The sequence below is a fragment of the Condylura cristata genome, unplaced genomic scaffold (assembly GCF_000260355.1).
Source record: "Condylura cristata isolate star-nosed mole 26May11 unplaced genomic scaffold, ConCri1.0 scaffold00030, whole genome shotgun sequence".
Taxonomy (NCBI): domain Eukaryota; kingdom Metazoa; phylum Chordata; class Mammalia; order Eulipotyphla; family Talpidae; genus Condylura; species Condylura cristata.
In genome coordinates, this window is record NW_004567131.1 from 6,523,796 (window position 1) to 6,541,168 (window position 17,373).

General features: G+C 40.9%; 1 protein-coding gene across 1 annotated transcript; it reads left to right on the forward strand.

Moving 5' to 3' along the window:
- Positions 1 to 15,113: 15,113 nt before the first annotated feature.
- Positions 15,114 to 16,868, forward strand: LOC101629190 (synaptophysin-like protein 1). Its single transcript, XM_012731248.1, has one exon. The coding sequence runs from the start codon at positions 15,195 to 15,197 to the stop codon at positions 15,909 to 15,911; it is 717 nt and encodes a 238-aa protein (XP_012586702.1). The 5' UTR covers positions 15,114 to 15,194; the 3' UTR covers positions 15,912 to 16,868.
- The last annotated feature ends 505 nt before the right edge of the window (positions 16,869 to 17,373 follow it).

Consider the following 17,373-nt stretch of genomic DNA (forward strand, 5'->3'; position numbering starts at 1 on the left):
GTGTCCAGTCTATTCGTGGACAAAAATAATTTCCCATAGTTTCATCTAACGAGCAATGTTAGTTTTCTTCATATTCACCATAGGAAAGATTTACACATGACAGAAATAACATGATATTTTAACAGTTTCATTTGTATGACCCTGTATGTATTTATCTATTTTGGGTAATTTGTACATAAGATCAAAATATGACTTTATTAGGGAGCCTTCCTGGTAGAGCTAGTGTTAAAGTCTTAGTGCTATGAAGCTATCACCAGCCACTGTGGCCTGTCTCGCCTGCTGCTTCCTCAGCAGCGTATTTCAGTAAATCCACCTGCTCTGCTCCCCAATCTGTCTCTGGCGAATCCTCTCACCCTCCACACCTTTGACCTGCACTCCAGTTCTTGTACACATAAATGAATCTTTTTTTAAATTATTCCTTTAATATATCAACTTTAGTGTATTGGTTTTCTATTGACGTTTAACAAATTGCCTAAAATTAGTGACATAACAACAAAAATGCATGATCTCTTAGTTTCTGTAGAGCAGGAATACAGGCATAGACTTGTCGTCTCATGAGACTGTAGTTGAGTTGTTAACTTGGTCTCTGGCCTCTTGTGAAGACTAGATTGGGGGAAGATCCATTTCCAATCTTATATACTTGGTGGTTTTCAGTCTTAGAAAATCCACTTCCAAACTCACTTACTTTAACTGACTCATGGTAGCTGGCTACAATCTGAGCTAGAAAATGTCACAGATTTTATGATGGAGCCTAAACTAATCTCAAAGTTGACAAAACATCATTCCTGCCATGATCTTTTCTTAGAAGTGAGGCACTAAATCTAGCCACATTAAAAAGGAGGAAATTAGACAGGATATTAATACAAGGAGGCAGGAATCAAAAGTTTATTTCAGAAGTCGCTATTACAACCATAATTAGTCTATGGTCATCTAGAAAGGAAGGAGATAGTTGTTGTCTTATTTTTTGTCTGCCTACCATCTGTTTGAGAAACAATTTCCCTGTTCCTCAGTCTGTGTGGTTTTGAGAGAATGGCTTTTGGGTAAGAAACTGTGATACCCCTAGCCTGGCCAGTCACAAACTTCAACTTTCTGGCTACACTGAATGTGGTTCAAGACAGGCCACTCAGAATCCTTTTTAATGAATGACCTGAGTGCTAAGTGAAAAATGGTGTCCTAAGATCACAGATACCATGAAACGTAGAAAGCTGGACTTTCTTCCTTCTCCCATGCCTGTATAGAGACCACCTGAGCGCCATGTGAAAAAAAAAATCTTAACAATGAATCCAACACAGAATAAAACAGCTGAGAGGAGCATGACTGAGCTATAGTAGATTCTTTGACATCTCCTATATCTCTAGTCCCAGTTAAGCCCCAGGGTACTTTGAACTATGGTTTTGTCACTTATCCAAAAAATGGTACTAACATATCCAGATGTCATAGATGTGGCCCCAAATATTCTAGTTTCATGATAGCCTTCTCTGATTTCAACTGTTTCACATATATTTACATTTTTCTGCTTTATCAGCTTCACTGTTTAGCCGCACATTTCCTAGTTTGTGAACTACTTCCTTTTTTCAAGCTCAATTTGCTTTTCTCAAAATTCAGAATATCTGGCCCACCCTGGTGGCACAATGAGGGCTCTCTGGTCACACAAAAGGCTAAAGCACAGCACTATGAAGTAATCCACAGCCACTGCAGCATGAGTTCTAACCCTGGCAAGAGAGGTGACCCACATGGCATGGCAGACCTCTCCTGTCCTGTCCTTTTTCCCCCTCTGTCTCTGGTGAATCCTCTCACCCTCCACACCTCTGGCTTGTATCCCACTTCTTGTATGCATAAATAAATCTTTTAAAATTTTCAGAATATCTTCTTATCCCATTCACGTTCTCTAAGAGAGGGAGAAATACTCTTTATTAATTTTTGGTTTTGTTTTTAAACAACTTTGTTTATTTTTTCACAATATAGGATTTCTCCTTCCAGGAGAAGTCACCATAGTTTTTCCGACACCAAAGTGCCCACAGTGTTACAACACAGTCCACTGTGTTCTCTCCTGCTGTTATCTATTCTCCTTCTCTCCTTCCCTTTCCCTCTCCCCTGCTGAGTGTCTCAGTTCTCCTGTCTGCTTCCAAAAATTAGTCTTACAATTTTTGTCAGAACCTTTGTTTAATTTCTCTAGATTGTAGATATACATGAAAATACCCAGTATTTCTTTTTCTCCTGTCCCACGTTGCTTAGACTAATCCCTACCTGTTGCATCCAGGTTGCCACAAATGGTATGAGTTGTTTGTTTGTTTGTTTGTTTTGATCACTAGTATTCCATTGTATAAAGGTACTATATCTTATTTATCTATCTGCCTTGTTTTTTAAAGATTTATTTTTATTTATTTTTGCATACAAGAACAGGGGTGTAGGCCAGACATGTGGGGTAGGGTGAAAGGATTAACCAGAGAACGACTGGGGAGCAAAACAGACGGATCTACTGAAATACACTGCTAAGGGGAGCAGTGGGTGAGGCAGGAGAGGTCTGCTGCGCCATGAGAGTCAGCTCCCATGCTGCAGTGGCTGGCGATTACTTGATAGCACTGAGATTTTAACTCCAATGCCACCAGGGAAGCCCTGTACTACATCTTCTTGATCTGCTCTTCTGTTCTGGGGGATTTGGGTTGTTTCCATATGTTAGCTATTGTAAATATAACTGCTATAAATATAGGGTGCAGGTTTCTTTCCTAATCAGTAATTTCGTGCTCTTTAGATAGATACATAGGAATGAAATTGCTGGGTAAATTGGACTAGCTTCTTTAGAAGTAAGTATGGCAATTGCTCAAAAAAGAAATGCCTTTTAATTACAGTTTCATGCCCACTTATAGCACTATGTCTGCCACATGGTAGAGCCTCTATAACTGTTTAATGAATGAATGAGGAAATGAATCTTCAAAATGTACTTTAGATTTTTCAAAGTTTTGTTTTTCTCAATTTAATATTGTCTGCTTCTTACTATAACTTCATGCTAACTTTAATTTATTCCTACTTACTCAGACTTCTCATAATCAGGGGAATTTCATATCACTGTGCCTTCCTCCTCCAAATAATTTACAAAAACATTAAGTAAGACAAGTCACAGGGGAATTCCAATGCTTACACTTACAGTTCTTCCTTCAAGTAGTGCCCTTTTATCCTAAATCCTTGCTTCTAGTCTTTAAGCAATTTGCGTTATATGCAAGTTGCTTTATATGCAAGCAATGTGCATTATACATATGACTCAATTTTTATTTATTTTTTTAAAAATTATTTATGCATACAGAACTGGGGTTACAGGTCAGAGGTCTAGGGGCGGTGAGAGGACTCACCAGAGATAGAGTGGGGAGCAGAAGAGGCAGATCGATGAAGTACGCTGCTGAGGGGAGAAGCGGGCGGGTCAGGAGAGGTCTGCCGCGCCATGTGGTCACCTCCGGGGCGGGGATCGAACTCATGCGGAAGTGGCTTTAGCTTTTTAGTGCAATGGTTTAACCCGCTGCACCACCAGGGAGGCCCCTAATGACCCAATTTTTAAAATAGCCCTTTTGTGTAAGACAATTTGAAAACCTAAATGAGTTCTGTCCACAAGTGCTTCCTAAAAGGACTGTAATAGATTGGCAAGGCCTGATTTCTTCTCATGGAAATTGTACATTCTCCCCCAGCTCCTTGTCTTCCCCAGAATACTGGCACATGATTGTCTCCTTGGAGAGGTCGCAGAGCTTCTCTGTTGATCTGCTTCTACCATGTCAGGTGTTGTAGAATAATGTGTAATGACGATTGCCAAATAACAGTCAAGTTAGTATACTGAGGTCAGAAATGGACCTCACTGGTGGCACAGGGGTTAAAGAACCAAGCTAGCAAGCTGTCACCAGCCACTGCAGCACCAGTTCAATCCTCAGCCAGCCAGGGAGCTGACCCACATGGCACAGCAGACTCCCCTATCTCATCTGCTGCTCCCCTCAGCAGTGTGTTCAGTCAGTCTGCCTGTTCTGCTCCCCGCTCTTTCTCTGGTGAATCCTCTCACCCCTGCACCTCTGGCCTATACTCCCCCAGCTTTTGAATGTACAAATCAATTAATCTTTTTAATATTTTATTTTATTTTATTAATACATTTATTTATTTACATCATTCCTCAAAAGAAATTTCAATAAAATTTTATTTAAAAAAATAACATGACCTCCCCAAGATATTCAGACTCTATATAGGTTTCCACTCCCGTAGTTCATCCTAGAAGCTCTCCAGTCTACAAAATAGGAAAACAGGAGCTGCAGGGTGGCTGCCGCTATGGGACATGAATGGACTTGAGACACTGTGTATAGTCTGTGATCAGGCCCAATGCCAGTGGCATCAGCCTGGTTCAGGTAAGAGTGTCTGAGTGTCTGGCCCCAGTCACATCTAAATGTGCAAGACAGGGTTCTCCTTTGATAGGGCATTGGGAGTAAAAATGGAACAAGCTGATTGGTGCTTCACAGGCATTAATTAGCAGTTAGGATGGTAAATGGACTAACCAGGCTTGAAAAGCAGGGGATATAAATCGAAGTTCCAAAGGGTTACCATTCATTCAGATCTTGGAATTCATACTCATTAAAAAGATTCCTAGGGGCTCCTTCCTAGTGGCGCAGCAGGTTAAAGCACAGCACTCAGAGGCTAAAGCCTTCTAAAGAACTTCAGCATGAGTTCGATTCCCCACCCCAGAGGTGACCCACATTGTGCAGCAGACCTCTCCTGACCTGCCCGCTGCTCCCCTTCAGCAATGTAGTTTGTCAGTCGGTCTGTTCTGCTCCCCACTCTGTCTCTGGTGAACACTTTCACAGCCCCTGCACCTCTGGCCTGTACCCCAGTTCTGTGTGCATAAATTAATACATCTTAAAAAAAAAAAACAAATCATCCAGACCTCTTGGGGAAAAAACTTCATTGATCTTTGCAGACCCCCAAGATTTCCACTTCGGATCTTCACACTGCAGCTTGACCACTGCTCTTGCTCCGACACCACGTGCTAATAGGCACCATTAGTCTGTACCCTTTGACCTGTGCCCAGTGCTGTGCTGTTAACTCACAAAGGGCTGAACTCTGGCACCATGAGCACTGCTGACCTGTGGCCAAGCACTACTGACCTGTGTCCAGCTACCTCTGAGCTCTGGCTACTGATACTCCAGCACCACCTCCTGGTGCGTTTGCCTCTGATGCTGTCTTGTCCAGTGGCTGGCACTGCCCAGCCTAGCTTTCCAATAGGTGTTGCTGGCTATTGTGATGCCATATGAGCAGCACAGTATCACCGACTGCCACCATGAGTTGAAGCTTGGCATACAGCCTGTCTGCTTGCTGCCAGTTCCAGGCTCTCATGGAAGGAGCTGTGTCAGCTTTTTTATCTTTTAAGATTTCTTTTCTTTTAAATATTTATGCATACAATAACTGGGGTCTAGGCCAGAACTGTGAGGGGTGAGAAGATTTATCAGAGAGTGGGGCGCAGACAGGCAGATAGACTGAAATGCACTGCTGAGGGGAGCAGCGGATGAGACAGGGGAGATCTGCTGTACCATGCAGGTCAGCTCCCTGGCTGGAGATCGAGCCCATGCCACAGTGACAGACAATAGCTTAGTAGTGCTGAGACTTTAATCCCTGTGCTACTAGGAAGGCCTGGGATTGTGCGACCTTGAAACAGTGGCTTTTGTTTTGGATTACTGAACACTGCAGACTCAGGGGTAAAATGGCCATTTGTGGCCTTAGAAACTCTTTCCTTTTCCCAAATCACCCTTGATTAAAAAAACCCTGTGGCCCTCCCTGGTGGTGGTTAAAGCACAGCACTAAGAAGTTTAAGCCACTTCCGCATGAGTTCGATTCCCGCCTGCCCCGGAGGAGATCCACATGAAGTGGCAGACCTCTCCTGACCCACCGGCTGCTCCCCTCAGCAGTGTACTTCGTCAATTTGCCTGTTCTGCTCCCCGCTCTGTCTCTGGTGAATCCTCTCACCATCCACATCTCTGGCCTGTACCCCAGTTCTGTATGAATAAAAAAATAAATCTTTTTTTAAAAAAAAAAAACACCTGTTATTGTAACACCCTGAACTAAGTGGTTTCTTGAAACTGTCAGCACACAGAGGAGAGCCCACAGGCAGTGAACTGTCCCCCATCTTGTCAATGTCTTTCTAACACTCTTTTACTAGAACAATCACAGGGCTTATTTGTTTGCACTCTTGCAGGAATCACTGTCCACTGTTTCCTGGAGCTCAGTGTCTGAAAACAGTTGTTTTCTATACTTTCTTGATTTTTAAGTATTTCAGCTGGCAGAGTAAATCCAGCCCCTGACACTCTATTTTGACCAGAAGTGATCTTAGAAACTCCAGTTCAATCCACTGGAACTATTTGTAGTTTTAAAGCCCTGGGCTCTTGCGAGAGGTGTGGTGGGTGAGAGATTCACCAGAGACAGAGTGGGGAGCAGAACAGGCAGAATGACAAAGTACACTGCTGAGGGGAGCAGCAGGCGGGTCAGGAGAGGTCTGCCACGCCATGTGGATGGGCTCCCTTGCGGGGGATGGAACTCATGCTGCAGCGGCTTCTGAGAGCTTCATAATGCGGTGCTCTAACTCGTTGCGCCACCAGGGCGAGCCCCCATGTTTGTGTGATTCCATGTTCATTTGAAATGTCCTTCTTCTGCACTCTACCTGCCTGGCAAGGTTTGGTTCTAGTATTGCCACGTTCTAAATCTCCCCAGGATCCCCACGGCCACGCTGCATCCCTTCTCTATGCCCTCTGGCATCAGACATAAACCATACAGTCTACTTCCTCTCATTGAACTCTAAGCCCGAAGCACACAGATAACAGCTGATTCATCTTTGTCTCCACAAATTTAAAAGAGATGAAACAGCATGTCTTCAACATGTTTAATGAACTGAAACACTTTATGTAACGACAATGAAACAGAACAATCTTCACTATTTAGAAGATTTTACAAGTGGTTAGCTGCAAAACGTGTTATACTTAAACATTTCTGTAGTCTAACGTTCTCTTACTGCATTTCTTTTGCACTGAATGTGTCATTAACATAATTATCAGTGGGCTTAGCAAAAATGGTTTAGTCAGAAGTGTATCTATTGGGGGCCCTCCGTGGTGGCACAACGAGTTAAAGTGCAGCAGCTGCTTCAGCACATTTTCAATCCTGAGCCCCGGAGGTGACCCACATGGCACAGCAGACCTTTCTCTGTCTTGCCTGCTGCTCCCCTCAGCAGTGTACTTCCTCAATCTGCCTGTTCTGCTGCTTCCCACTTTGTCTCTGGTGAATCCCCTCACCGCCCCTGCATCTCTGGTCTGTACCCCAGTTTTGTATGCATAAATCAATCAATCTTTTTTTTTTTTTTTAAAAAGAAAGGGTATCTGCTTATTTCTACTGGCAGTATTTGAAGGAGCTAAGTCACACAGGAAGTTCTTCCCTCCTAGATAAAGATACTGAGCTTTGTACCTGAGAAGCACAAAAGTCAGCATCACATGAAGGGCTTCGCCAAGCATAATTCAACCACGCACACCCCCTTGGCCTTCCTGGGCTATAACACTGGCATGGCCCACATCACTCAGCAGGTAGATGAGCCAGGATCCAACTTGAAGAGAAGGAAACTGTAGGGGCTGTTGCATTGCTCACAGTGGTGGTGGGCATTTGATTATGTGGAAAGCCCTCAAGACTCGATCATAAAATGATCTGGATTACTTGTGTGTCTTTCCCAATTTTGTTTTCAGGTTTGATAATAATTGCCTAATCTATTTTGATGTTCCTTCATTTGGTGCATATATATTGGTCTGTCTTCCTGATGTAATTTTCACTTAATCACTATATACCGTCCATCCCACAGTGACCGCTGGCTCCTCCAAGCCAGCTCCTTGGTCTAAGTGTCTCATGTCAGCATCCACCTTAGGCTGTTTTGAGCATTGGATGCAGCACTGGGCACGGATATATGTCACATGGTGGGAGTTATTCTCTCTTTTGTCTAGTGTAGACCCTTACCCTGGGGTGTTTGTTCCTGCTGTTAACAGGTTGTATAAACTCTGGTTTATTCAAGTGCTCATTTGTTGTCCTTGTTTAGGCCTAGTGGGGAGGTGGGAGGTGAATTAATGGCAGGTGTTTTGAATGTTCTAACCCCAGTTTCTCTTAGCAGCCTTTTCTACGACACAGGTAATTTAAAGACACCGGTAGTCTAACCTGTTAAATCTGTCCTCTTCCAGGTTCAGATTGTTCTACATTGAGTGCCTCAAGCTTAAGTCATAATCCTCACTTGCTTACTTCTCCTGAACTTCTCCAGTATTGCACTGTCTGTTCTGGGTACCAACTCTGGATGCCGCCTTATCCATGCAGTGTTGGGTGTCAGGAGTCCCAGTGTGGGGCTGGGACTTTGAGACAGTCGAGGTAGGAGCTCTGCCAGGCAGCTCGCCCTCCCCCTTGTGGGTGTTAGTCACCTGTATCCTGTATCTCTGTAACACAGCTCATGGAGCTCTCCTATCCCTCTCCACCAGGCATTGCTCCTAGTGTGTGCTGCGGTTGTTTTCTCTCTAGAGGGCTGTGTTTTTGTTCTGCTACAATCTACTTGTGAGTACACAAAGGAGACAAGCCAGATGCTGTCACTATGCCACCCTCTTGCCAGACTCCTCATGAGACTACTTAAGAAAGATTAAAGTGAAAAGGAGGAAGGAATTCAATGTCAGTAACAGGCTCTGCAGTTGGTATTTTCTAGTGGGGAAAGAAAATTTTATATGTCTGTAGATGTCCTTTGAGGAATGTTGATTGTTGGGCGTGTGTCTGTGCATTTGGTTTAGTTATTTATTTTGAATATGAAACCTTTTCAGTATGCCATAAAGTTTGAAAAATGTCTTTTGTGTTTCAGCTCATGTTGAGCAAGAATGCAACTGTAAACTGCCCAGCAAACAATCTCACCTCTGCCTTTTATTTGGTGCAATTCTCCTGACTCAAAGCAAAGTCACAACACAATCTCTAGCTGTGAATTATATACTATGCAAGTTCATTTTAAAAAAAAAGACTTTATTTTTGTGTAGAAGAACTGGGGTGTGTAAGCCAGTGGTGTGGGGGGGGTGCGGGGTGGATGAGAGGATTCACTAGAGACAGAGTGGGGAGCAGAACAGTTGGACTGACTGAAATACACTGCTGAGGGGAGCAGTGGGTGAGACAGGAGATGTCTGCTGTGCCATGTGGGTCAGCTCCTTGGCCAAGGATTGAACTTGTGCTGCAGTGGCTTGCAATAGCTTTATAGTGCTAAGACTTAATCCCTTGTACCATCAGAGAGGTTCCTAATGGTTTTCTAATTCCCCCAAAGCAGTAAATTTGAGAAATGTTTTGCAAGCATTACTTTTTATTTCTTTCTTTCTGAAGTATCTGCAGTTTAATAAAGAACTCCTGAAGATATAATATCTACTCAAAGACATTACTTTCAAGTATTGGAATTTCTAGCAAAATAGGAGTAAATATTTTGAGTGCTTTGAAATTGTTCTACTCATTTCACCCATGGCATATTACAAATTACAAAAACACTATTGTGAAATGGAACAGCTATAGTAGAAAAGGCCACTGAAAAACTCTAGGACCCTCCCTGGTGGCACAACAGGTTAGGATGCAGCACTGCAAGCCGGCCACAGCTGTTTCAGTGTGAGTTTGATCCCTGACCCCAGAGGTGACCCACATGGCGTCGTGGCAGACCTCTCCTGAACACCCATATCTCCCCTCAGCAGTGTACTTGGTTGATCTGCCTGTTCTACTCCCCACTCTGTCTCTGGTGAATCCTCTCTGCTGCCCTGCTTGTACCCCAGTTCTGTGTGAATAAATAAATAAATATTAAAAAAAAAACTCCAAATGTGATGTTTTTTTGTGTCCTAAGAGATGGTTATTTTTAGTAACAACAATGACATCTGTGAATTTTACTCCATGAAGAAAAGACAAGTCAATGGTTTCATATCTTCAGTATTTTTAACTGACCAGTTTCATTAATTTCATTTAAAGATTTATTTATTTATGCATACAGAACTGGGGTACAGGCCAGAGGTGCAGGGGGGTTAGAGGATCCACCAGAGACAGAGTGGGGAGCAGGACATGCTGAGTGATGAAGAACACTGCTGAGGGGAGCAGCGGGCAGGTCAGGAGAGGTCTGCCATGCCATGTGGGTCACCTCCAGGGTGGGAATCGAACTCATGTGGAAGTGGCTGTAGCTTTCTAGTGCTGTGTTTTAACCCACTGCGCTACCAGGGAGGGCCCAATTTCATTTAATTTTATATTTGTATCTCGAGCTAAAATGACTGAACAGTTCACTTTCTCTCTCTTTTTTTAAATCTAAAAATAGTTTACTCTAGGCTAATAAAAAAACCAGTAACATTCAATTCTCTGGAAAAATATACCAGGTTACAAGATGGCAGGAATGATATCTACTTCTCAAGTCTACCAGGGTACCAGGCAGAGAACAGAGCCTCAACATATAATTACAAACTCTCATCAAGTGACAATTTGGAAATAATTAACTATAATTGAATGATCAAGTGTCAACATTGCAATTGAAAACAGTGGCTCTAGAAATTACCCCTTTTTATCCCATATTTAGAATAATTTGTATATACATATGACATACATACAAACACATATACACACACAAAGTCTTCTCCACGTTGATAAGATTACGATTCTTTATGGGGGGCTTGTCCTGTACAGTATACACTAGGTCATGTTTAGCACCCTTCCTGCTTCTACCCACTAAATGCCAGTGGCTCCTCTCTCTCCTCCATACTGTGACAATCAAAAATGTCTCCAGATCTGAAAAAGGAACTCTCCTGCACTGCTGGTGGGAATGCAAACTAGTACAACCACTATGGAAAACTGTCTGGAGGCTCCTCAAACTGCTAAACATGGAGCTTCTATGTGACCCAGCAATCCCACTCCTAGGTATCTATGCAAAAGACACAAAAACACTGATTCGAAAAGATACCTGCACCCTTGTTTATTGCTGCTTTATTTACAATTGGAAAGACATGGAAACAACCCAAATGCCCAAAAGTAGATGACTGGATTAAAAAGATGTAGGTACATATACACAATGGAATATTACTCAGCAACCAAAAAAAAGCATGTGTCTTTTGCAGCAACATGGTGGACCTAGAAGGTATCAGAAAGAAAAGGAAAAATACAGGGTGGTTTCACTCATAGCAGGAGTATTATCGGACAAGGTGAGAAAATAATAATAATAATGAATAACTATATACCAGAGACATTTTATGGGCGTGGAGTGAGGAATAGGATCAGAAACAGTGCGGGTGGGGGGAAGGAAATCCACTGGGCTATAGTGATGGCACATGGGTGATTGGTGATGGGAAGGCCCCTGGGGTTACAACTGAGATGAAAAAATGCACAAAATGATGCAGAAATAAGCTATTATATTATTTTTAAAAATGTCCCCAGATCTGCCTATGCACACACACACAGTCAGGACTCTTAACAAATCTGTTTAAAAGGACAGATCATTCAAATAACACATCAATTCAAAGGAGAAATAAGAGGTGGGAATATTTACCTCAGTTCACAGAAAAACGTCAAGTTATCTTGATAATATTAACTAAGTTCTGGGGGGGGGGGAAAAAAAGCTCTCATCTTGAAAGCTCTACCCTTGAAATAGCTCTGCATTGATTTTATTAATCTAGTTTTTTTATATACTGGAACATTAAGAAAAATAGGAGTAGAAATAAAAATCAACCTTTCATGATTCAGAGAGTACATTTAAATTCTTTCTCTTTCAAAATATCTTTATTTCACTTTCCACTGTGAAAGATATTTTCGGCAGGTAAAGAAATCCAAAGTTGGCTTTTTCTTTAATTTGCTAAGGTAAAGATATTGCTTTATCCAAAAGATTTTCATATTTTCACTGAGAGGTATACTCTGTGTGTTTACTCTGTGTGTTTTTTTCTCTGACTGATTTTAAGGTTTTTTTTTTTCTTCTCTATTATTAGTTTTAAGCAATCAGTTATCAAGGCTCACAAATTTTATCAGATTGTTTTGGGGAATCATTGAGCAATATGGTATCTGAAAGTTTCTGCGCAGTTGAGGGAAAGAGTCAGGCAAAGCTTCTAACAGCCAGGAACGTAATCACGCTCCTGAGGTAGATTCATCAACCCCCACAGGGGTGAGAAGTCGCGCCCGCTGGGGAACCCGGGTAAGCTTTTATAGGGCATGGAAGTTGCTTTTTCAGAAACTGATTCATCAAGGACGCTTACCAGTTCCCAGAATGTAGGCAGTTCCCAGAATTTAAGGGGCTCAGGTTAGGAGGCTCCCAGTATGCAGACAGTAACAGTCCCAGTTTCAGGTGGATTTACCAAAATACACTGCTAAGGGAAGCAGCAGGCAAGATAGGAGAGATCCTCTTGGGCGGAAGATCCAGCTCAGTTGAAGTGATACCACTGACAAACCCTAGGCTACCAGGGAGGCCCCCCATCTAAAAAATTGGTAAAGTAAGCTTTAAAAGAATCAGTTGGCTTCCATCTTACTTAAATGCACCCTAAGACAAAGTTCGAAAGATCTTAATAGCCTTGCCCAGGCCGCCTCCCCTTACAGTAGCTTGTGAGTGTAAAATATTCATCAAATATACTGAAAATTTATTTATTACTCCCTGCCCCCCCCCCACCGCTCTTCTTCTGACCACACATATCTGTGATTCATTTGTGTTGCTCCATAGTTTAATGTTCATTTTTTTCCCGCCAATCTTTTTTTTCTATGTGGGTCATTTGGGATGTTTATGTTATATTGCCTTCAAGTTCATTAATATTTTCTTCACAGCTGCCTGATCTGTTTTTAATCCTTTCCTGTAAGCCTGCTTTTAGAGGTTCATAATTACATTTTCTATGTATCTCTGTCTTGCCTCCAACATGGGGTCTTTATTTATAATTTTTGATATCCTCATCCACCAAGTCTATCATATGTTCGTTTTCTACATTTGTTTTTTTTTCTACATTTGTTTCAATTGATAGATTTTCCCTCTTCTTTGGGGTTATATTTTCCTGTTTTTAAAAAATCTACAATTTTATTAGATGCCAGGCTCTAAAATTTACAGTGTTGGGTACACACACACACACACACACACACACACATATATAGGTACACCTATTAAAATCTTTCGAACTTTGTCTTAGGGTGCGTTTAAGTAAGATGGAAGCCAATTGATTCTTTTTTTTTTTTTTAAAGATTTATTTATTTATGCATACAGAACTGGGATACAGGCCAGAGGTGCAGGAGCGGCAGAGGATTCACCAGAGACAGAGTGGGGAGCAGAACAGGCAGATCTATGAAGTACACTGCTGAGGGAAGCAGCGGGTGGGTCAGGAGAGGTCTGCCACGCCATGTGGATTTCCTCCGGGGCAGGCGGGAATCGAACTCATGTGGAAGTGGCTTTAGCTTCTCAGTGCTGTGCTTTAACCTGCTGTGCCACCAGGGAGGGCCTCCAATTGATTCTTTTAAAGCTTACTTTACCAATTTTTTAGATGGGGGGCCTCCCTGGTAGCCTAGGGTTTGTCAGTGGTATCACCTCAACTGAGTTGGATCTTCGGCCCGAGAGGATCTCTCCTATCTTGCCTGCTGCTTCCCTTAGCAGTGTATTTTAGTAAATCCACCTGTTCTACTCCCCACTCTGCTTCTGGTGAATCCACTCACTCTCCCTCCCCACCCCCCACATCTTGCCTACATCCCAGTTCTACACAAAAGCAAATAAAATCTTTTAAAAAATTGTTAGATGGAATAAAAATAGACTTTAGTCTACTGTTGATTAGTCTTCTCTATGTCCTTTAATGTCACGATTAAAGGGATTTCATTCAGCCTGGTGTTAACATCAACTATTCCTATACCTGTTTGATTGGAGGATTGCTCTGCCTTCTCCATTCTAGTGGTGCTTTCTCAACCCTCAAGCAGTTTCTTCACAGGTGTGTGTTGATGAATACTCATATGAAGACAGAGGGAACCCTTTACATTTTCCTTAAGCTCCTGTTCTGTAATGTTCTTTCATCTCTAGGACTAACTATGCCTTGCAAATTATAACCACTTTCAACTTGATTCATCAATTGCAACTTGTTAACCTCAACTCTGGGAACCCTGGACACTGGGTTTCCCACCTCCTTGAGCTTGAAACACTAAAAAGTAAGCCCAGATAATACAGAGTTCACCACATCTTTTTCCCATCTCTTATGGAACACTGTCCTGAGCTTCCTACTGTCCAATGTCTGGAAATCAGAGTTTCTTATATTTGGTCCAAAAGACAGAAGTGTAATTCCAATTCCTATTGTTCCATCATGGCTGGAAGCAGAAACTACTTGATGCTGCTTGTTAAATAATCTTACTCATAGGCTGACATCTAGTAATAAAACAAACAGGCCTATGATTAGGCTGATATACTCAGTCAATTATTCACTGTTATCAGTGACATTTTGAATTATGTGTTGACAAAGAACCACATCCTTCCTTTAAAGTTTTTTAAAAAGATTACGCTCTTCAGTTTTATATATTTCCCTCCTGACTTTATTCTCAAAAATGTGAAGCCTATGAAAAGAAAAAGACAGTGAATATCCATAACCCCTTAATCTACATCCTCCAAGTATTAACATTTTGCTACATATATATGCTATATGTTTTTCAACCAACTGAAAGTTTCACTTTGAAACATTTATCCTGTCTCTTCCAAGAAACAGACATTCTCTTATATAACCATAGCAGCACTATACAACCTGAGAAATTTAAAACTATTATACAATATTAGGTAATATAAAACCATATTCAAATTTCTCTAATTATCCTTTTCTTTCACCATAATCACAATCCAATCAAGAATTTGGTGATTATGTCTCATTAACCTCTTTATCTGAAACACTCCCACTCCAGTTTTGGTCTCTTATAATGTTCACAGTTTTGAGGAATTCAGGCCTGCTATCTTATCTAATTTAGATTTTTTGAAAATTGTGATAATGTTGGTAACAAATAGGTAAATAGAAATTCCTCATTATTTTTAATTATAGTCATATTGTCACATTTTAAATAATACTTGCATGCTATTACGATGATTAAAGTATGCTATTATAGCCTTCCTCGCCGCCGGGCTGATCGATCTCGTCGGTCCCCTCCTCCTCCACCCCACCGTCCTGACTCTTTCTCCCTCCTTCCCTCAGAGAATGTCCTCCTTCCAGCTCAACCTCAACCCGCTCAAGGAGCCGCTGGGCTTCATCAAGGTTCTCGAGTGGATTGCTTCTATCTTTGCTTTTGCCACCTGTGGAGGTTTTAAAGGTAAAACAGACATTTCAGTATCTTGTCCTCAGGAAAATAAAACAATTACTGCCACTTTTGCTTATCCATTCAGGTTGAATGAAGAGTCATTTCAAGCAGTTTCACAGTCGAATGTGTGTAATACAGACTGGAGTAGTCAAGTTCTTGTTGGAGACTACTCGTCCTCTGCACAATTCTATGTTACATTTGCCGTCTTTGTCTTCCTGTACTGCATGGCTGCTCTTCTGCTCTATGTCGGTTATACAAACCTCTATCGGGATAGTCGAAAATTTCCCATGATTGACTTTGTTGTTACTCTGGTTGTCACTTTTTTGTGGTTGGTGAGCACTTCCGCCTGGGCTAAAGCTCTTACAGATATTAAGATAGCTACCGGTCACAACATTGTCCAGGAACTTCAGCCTTGTCATAATACGGGAGTGATGTGTCATTTTATCTCTGTCACTAGTATGGGATCCCTAAATGTATCTGTGATCTTTGGCTTCCTGAATATGATACTTTGGGGAGGAAATGCATGGTTTGTGTACAAGGAGACCAGCTTACACAGTCCATCAAATACTTCTACTTCCCATAACCAAGGAGGTATTCCACCTCCTACTGGAATATAATTAAAAGGAGAAACACACTGGATGAAATATATACATCTATCTTACGACCTTTTGCCAAATCTTGAGAACCATTATTTGTTTCTAATAAAGTAATGGCTTTTTCAATAAATTGGTGGGTTTAAAATTTTGCTGCTTTTTACATAAAGCCTGTGCCTTTCCTAGAAATTTAAGATGTAAATGTATTTTCACATGTAAATTTGAAAATTCAGGGGCCTATTATGAGATGATACACATTTTTCAATGAGCAGTAATTCCTTCACTAAGTTGTTTGCCTTCCAAAGTGTTTACACTTTAAGCCTTATCATATATCTTCACTCAGAAGAATTATATTGTCATATCATAATAGGAAGAAAATTTCTATTAGGAATATACACTACAGTAAGTTTGTACAGATCATATACCTAAGACCTGTCTTTGTTTAAGAGAACCTTGATTACATAAATCATATTTAGAAAAAAACCATTTAGTTGAGAATTTATAACAGAACATTGTTTATATGTTATGAAAACAATTTTAAATGCAAAGACAGTGTATGTTTTATCTCTTGTTTTTCTGAATGACCTACCATTCTTACTAGGTGTGCTAAAATTATTTGAGGAGTGGAGTTTGGAATTTTCCATACATGTGTAGCTGATAGTAATTCTGTCAAATGAGGTGTAAGCTTCCATTATGTTGGTTTTTTACTTGCTATATAAGTAAAAAGAACATGGTTCAACTAGTTACTTTGCTGTATGTGGGCATTACTCGGTGGTATTCGCTGTCCTTTGTTGCTCATGCTACTTAAGTGCAGGCTGAGACTTAGTCTCCTTTGAGTAAAATAATTCATGTTTCTTTGTAGACCCTGTTCATAGGGTTAAAAAATTAAAGTTACCTTTTACTTTTGAGTCCCTTAACATTTAGTCAATGAAGTTGCTGCATTGATATTGTGAAAATAAATGAGATTTGGATTCTGTGTTTCTTTATGTTCATTCTTATTTTCACAAATGAGTGATTAAGGAATTATGCATCATAAACAAGGAACCTAAGTGAACTATATTATGGGTGCTCTGCACATACATTTGGGTATGTTCTAAATAGAAGGCTTATTCACATTTTGCTATTTTGTTGTACAGGGTAGGATTACCTATTCTTGCAACATGATTGTTTATATGTAAAACACATCTTACTATTGCCTATTTTTGTTGCTTTTGTTCATGTCAAGAATTGTCAATATGGAATGTATACCTTTTACGCTACCAACTTAATAAAGAAGTTAAAAGAAAAAAAAAAAGTATGCTATTATAGAATTTAGAAGTGGAAAATATCTACTACTGCATATTTCCCTGGTGAAGGGAAAGGTAAATGAGACATTTTGGCTGTGTTTGTTTTCTCATTTTTGCTTTATACTTAGGGTGTCTTAAAATGTGACCCAACTTTCCTTGTGGTCTTTATAGAAAGTCAAGCACCATTTATTTAGCAAATG